At 49.2% G+C, this 6,000-nt stretch overlaps 1 protein-coding gene across 1 annotated transcript in view; it reads right to left on the reverse strand.

Annotated features, from left to right (window-relative positions):
- LOC309522745 (protein unc-13 homolog A) overlaps positions 1-4,620 on the reverse strand; it is a 106,091-nt gene extending 101,471 nt beyond the window's left edge. The window contains exon 1 of the mRNA XM_082206269.1: positions 4,362-4,620. Within this exon, the coding sequence (XP_082062395.1) occupies positions 4,362-4,383 (22 nt within the window). The 5' untranslated portion in view covers positions 4,384-4,620. The remainder of the gene's footprint in view (positions 1-4,361) is intronic.
- Positions 4,621-6,000: the final 1,380 nt, after the last annotated feature.

Consider the following 6,000-nt stretch of genomic DNA (forward strand, 5'->3'; position numbering starts at 1 on the left):
GGCCTAATAGGTATCTCAAGCCATTTGCACATGTGGCCATGAAACCAGTCCATGCAGAATGTTTAGTCGTTTAGTCGTGTCCGACTCTTTATGACCCCCTGGACCAGAGCACACCAGGCACTCCAGTCTTCCACTGCCTCCTGCAGTTTGGTCAAATTCATATTAGGCGATGATCAAGGGCCTGTCAGCCAAGCCTGATGAGGAACGGTTGAAGGAGCTGGGTATGTTTAGGCTGGGAAAGAGACTGAGAGGAGATAGGAGAGCCATCTTCCAATATCTCAAGGGCTATCCCATGGAAGTAAAAAGCAGAGACATCACCATGCCAACAAAGGTCCATATAGTTAAAGCTCTGGTTTTCCCGGTAGTGATGTATGTAAGTGAGAGCTGGACCATCAAGAAGGCTGATGGCCGAAGAATGGATGCTTTTGAATTCTGGTGCTGGAGGAGACTCTTGAGAGTCCCATGGACTGCAAGAAGATCAGACCTCTCCATCCTGAAGGAAATCAGCCCTGAGTGCTCACTGGAAGGACAGATCCTGAACTGAGGCTCCAAGACTTTGGCCACCTCATGAGACAAGAAGACTCCCTGGAAAAGACCCTGATGTTGGGAAAGATGGAGGGCGCAAGGAGAAGAGGACGACGGAGGACGAGATGGTGGGACAGTGTTCTCGAAGCTACTAGCATGAGTTGGACCAAACTGCGGGAGGCAGTGGAAGACAGGAGGGCCTGGCGTGCTCTGGTCCAGGGGGTCACGAAGAGGCGGACACGACTAAACGACAAAACAACAAATCCCATGGAAGATGGAGCAAGCTTGTTTTCTCCTGGAGGGTAGGACTGGAACCCATGAGAGGAGAATGTTGAGATTTTTGGAGTGGGGATACTCAAACACACAGTTCCTGGTTCTATGGGCAGCAACTTGGACATTTTGAGGGAACTGGGTATGCTTAACCTAGAAAAGCGGAGATGCGATGGTCATTCTCCAACATCTGATCAGCCGTCTCATGGATGACGGGGCAAGCTTGTTTTCTGCTGCGAACCCTTGGCTCCACCAATTGGGGACCGTTGAAACAGCCGCAACTGACTACATCACCACCGCTGCCAAATCTCTAGAAGGAGCCTTCCGTAAGGACATTCATTCATAAACGTTTCCCAGAAAGCACATGTCTCCAGAATGGCTGACAAGCCTGGCCCCATCGGACACCTCTGATTTATAGATTTGTGCCGATGACTACCATTAACCTTTTATTCCCTCCCTTTTTTTGCAGACTCGGTCCTCACCAGCTCCTACAAACCCTCAAGCGATGAGATTTCTGGAAGGATGTCCCTTAGGAATCCTGCCTGGGTGTTTAGACGACCTGCTTTTAAGCTGATTTTGTTTTGGTTTGAACCTTTTTAAGGATTGCTTTTAAACGCTCCTTTCCCCCATAATCTTATTGATTCATCCTTTCCGTAGAACCGCGCTGAGGATTTTCTTTACGCCCAAGCCGTGTACAAATCTGGCGAAATAATAATAATAACAATAATTTTTTATTTATACCCCGCCCTCCCCAGCCAAGACCGGGGCTCAGGGCGGCTAACAACCAATAATAAAAACAAGTTGATTAAAATACAATTTTAAAATATTAATATACAACATTAAAACATTAGGATGCAGTCTCTGTAAGTAGTAAAAGCGTCAAATTCCCATGGTTTGCCTTTCCACCAAACCACACACACACACCCTGCCCCGTATTCATTTAACCTGGAATGCCAACTGCTCAAAACCGCAGAAGGGGACAGGCCTCCTGTGCTCAAATAACATCTGTTCCCACCAGAACACCCCTTTATTAAGCCAATCCATGAGGGCTAGAATCCCGCTCCATCTTTTGGAAGAAGGACAGCAGCTGAGCAGCAAAGTACCTGCCCCAGCTTTGGCCCCGATCCGTCTCCTGGTTAGGGCTCTGGCGACAGGCTCGGGCCTGAAACCCAAGCGTGCCGACACGGCTGGATGGCCTAGTGGTCTGACATGGTTTAAAGGAGCTGCCTAGGACTGGTCAGCGGTTCGAATCCCCGCCACGGGGTGAGCTCCCGTTGCTCAGTCCCTGCTCCTGCAACCTAGGCAACTTTTAAAATGTTTAATATTATTAATAATAATTTTTTTATACCCTGCCCATCTCCCTGGGCTTCCCCAGCCACTCTGGGCGGCTTTCAACAAATTAAAATACAGTAATGCATCAAAGATTAAAAGCTTCCCTAAACAGGGCTGCCTTTCAGATGTCTTCTAATGTTTTGTTATTCCATATATGAATCTATTGGAGTGGCTGGGACGACCTAGGCAGATGAGTTGAGGGTATAAATAGTAACATTATTGTGGAATAGGATAATAATAAATGAAGTGAGCTTACAGGGAACCAGGCACAGGGCCTTCTCGGTGGTGGCGCCCGCCCTGTGGAACGCCCTCCCGTCAGATGTCAAGTAAATAAACATCTACCTGACTTTTAGAAAACATCTGAAGGCAGCCCTGTTTAGGGAAGTTTTTAATATTTATTATTTTTAACACTTGATTGGGTATAAATAATAAATTATTATTATTAAGGGAAGTTTTTAATGTTTGGTGTTTTATTGTGCTTTTAATATTCTGTTGGGAGCCGCCCAGAGTGGCTGGGGAAACCCAGCCAGAAAGGGGGGGGTATAAACAATAAATTTATTATTATTATTATTATTATTATTATTATTATTATTATTATTATTTCTGTGGGAACCAATGGGAGAATGGAAAGGGGTCGGGGAGACCTCCACACCCCCCCAAGGGTCATCTATTCCAATTCTCTGCAATGCAGGAATATGCAGCTGTCTCGTTCAGGGAATCGAACCTGCAACCTTGGCTTTTATCAGCACCACGCTTTAACCAACAGAGCTGCTCAATTGACCAGGGTGGTTGCTGGGAGATATACCGTAGTTTAACAACCACTGGGGAAGGGGTGGCAGATGTTCCCCATCCGTGTTTCACAGAACTTTAAAAACACACACCAAAAAACCAGATTAAGAACAAGAACTTCTCAATATAGATACAGGGTCGCAGGACGCTTGCCTTACGCTGAGTCCACCTAGCTCCGTATTTCCAACACTGACTTACAGCAGCTGACCAGCAGTGACTGGCGGCAGATCCACACAGTGGCGTAGCGTGGGGGGTGCAGGGGGGGCCGGCCGCACCGGGCGCAACATCTGGGGGTTAGGGTTAGGGGGCGCAAATCCACGGGTTAGGGGGCGCAAATTACTTGCCTTGCCCCGGGTGCTGACAACCCACGCTACGCCACTGGATCCACAGCCTTTCCCCGGATAGGTAGAGATCCAGCTAAATCCGACTCAGCGAAGACCCGCCAACGCCAGCCAGTTTCAGAGTAGACCCATCCATGGGCATGGATCTTCCTTGCTCCTATCCATTTCAGCGGGCCTACTCTGAACACAACCTAGTTAGGAGCTCCCCAATGGATCTGATCCACAACAGCCAGGATCGGACGCAGTCCCTTTGGCCGTACAGAAATACATTTTAAAAACCTTGCTAGGTGTAGGCATGCCCAGATATAATACGGGAGCTTTTTAAAATCCTTTTTAACCGCACTGCCTTTTACGCACGCAAGGGAGAAAAGGGGAAGCGTTGAAAATTAGCGAGGGGGGGTGCAAGCGACCGACCCCGGATCCCCGATATTTCCATTTAAATGGCAATAACGGGAACGTGTGGGATAGGTGCGAAATTCACACCTTCCCCCACGCCAGTAGGGGGAGGATTAATTCGGCGCCTCAATTATCAGAGAGGGGGAAAAAACCATCTGGAGGGATGAAATGAAAGGAAAATGAGAGAATTAGCCCTGATCCTTTTTCAGCTAAGCTTTCCTCGTAAAACCGAAGCGAGGAGATTGTCCGAGTCGGAAGAGCGCATCTCTCTGCCACACACACACAGAGAGATGTACCACACCCTCGGCTCCGCCACACACACACCTCCCATTCATGAAAAATGCCTGCCTTTTAAATATGCCCCAGAGACGAGGTTCCCCTCTTCCATCGACGCACCGAGGAGCGTCCGTAACCGCAAAACGCATCGCTATATATCCCTCCACACAAATATCCCTGGATACAACAGCAGAATACGCACCGCACCACACCAGGAAAAATACATCTCCCCCACCCACCCCCCAAATAAAAACCCCACCAACCGCCCCATCTTTTTGCTGTCAAATCGCAACACACACACCCCGCCGCCTTCGTTTTCGCAGAGGCACGAGAATCTAATTCACACCGACATTGAAACCCATATATGAAATAATCATTTGGATAGATAATGGGAATAGACTCTGATTTGGGTTTTTTTAAAAGACGCCTTACCTCCAACACAAAGCAAAGACATGGTCCTTTCTTAATTTCTCTCTCTCTCGCCAATTTTTTACACCTTCCCTTCTGCGAGGCTGGCTTTTCAGATTTGGCTCTCAGCTCGGACCCGGGTTGGGAGAGGCTGCGCGTTGTCGTCGCCTTCTGGGAAATGGCATACTTCTGGAATTGTTCCACCTTCCTTGGCTTTCTCTAGCAGCCAGCCATTTTATTTCAGCACCAAGGCCTGTGGACAGCTCCTGACGTCAGGGTGATGAAAGAGAGAAAGAGGGGGGGGGCAAGAGGAAGACCAAAAAAAAAAAAAGGAGGCGGATTTATAAAGGACCACCTGATCTGGGCAGAGATTTCACATCTTAAAGGCACCCGTTATAAGAGGCCGCAGTTACGCTGCCGAAACGCCTCTACGTTAACCAGGCAGATCTCCACACGCTTCCGAAATTTTGTCACTCAGAGTTACGTAAGGAGGAAGCCCCAGTGGCGTAGCGTGGGGGGTGCAGGGGGGGCGGCTGCACCGGGCGCAACATCTGGGGGTTAGGGGGCGCAAATCCACGGGTTAGGGGGCGCAAATTACTTGCCTTGCCCCGGGTGCTGACAACCCACGCTACGCCACTGGGAAGCCCTGTGTTTGGGCGAGGCCGAAGGAGACGCACTTTTGTCCCCTACAACGGTCAAGCGGGTACCCCAATGGGAAACTGAGTGCAAACCAGTTTCTGATTCATGATCCCGGACAAAGGGCTTTCAGGAACCAAAGACCCATCTGGCCATAGAATCCTAGAGTCTGAAGGTTCATCTAAGGTTCATGTGGTCCAACTTCTTGCAATGCTCGGACCTGCAACCTTGGCATTATCAGCACCGCACTTTAATCAGATGAGCTCTAACACCCTCTTATCCCAGACAAGAGGTATGGGGAAACCTGGTGGCTTCGAACCTAGCAGTTCGAAAGCACACCAGCGCAAGTAGATAAATAGGTACCACTCCAGCGGAAAGGTAAACGGCGTTTCCGTGTGCTGCTCTGGTTCACCAGAAGCGGCTTAGTCCTGCTGGCCACATGACCCGGAAGCTGTACGCCGGCTCCCTCGGCCAATAAAGCGAGATGAGCGCCGCAACCCCAGAGTCGGCCACGACTGGACCTAATGGTCAGGGGTCCCTTTACCTTTACCTACGTGGGGCTGCCCTTGGAACTGTTCCACCAAGGACTGGGTTCTTTCCAGATCTGGAGACAATACGCACACCAGTGGACAAATAATAATAATTATTATTTATACCCCGCCTATCTGGCTGGGCTTCCCCAGCCACTCTGGGCAGCTTCCAACAAAATATTGAAATACAGTAATGTATCAAGCATTAAAAGCTTCGCTAAACAGGACTGCCTTCAGATGTCTTCTAAAAGTCTGGTAGTTGTTGTTCTCTTTGACATCTGGTGGGAGGGCGTTCCATAGGGTGGGTGCCACCACCGAGAAGGCCCTCTGTCTGCTTCCCTGTAACTTGGCTTCTCACGTAAGGTTAACAGATAGCAGTAGGCATAAAAATTGGAAATTATAGCATACCGGACAGAAGTCGCACACAATCTCCCCTTCAGCTGCCTGGAGCTCTAGGTAGAGCAGCGAGCGACCTCAGCCGACAGTCTCACAGCAAC

Source organism: Podarcis vaucheri, assembly GCF_965113315.1.
Source record: "Podarcis vaucheri genome assembly, chromosome: 18".
Lineage (NCBI taxonomy): Eukaryota > Metazoa > Chordata > Lepidosauria > Squamata > Lacertidae > Podarcis > Podarcis vaucheri.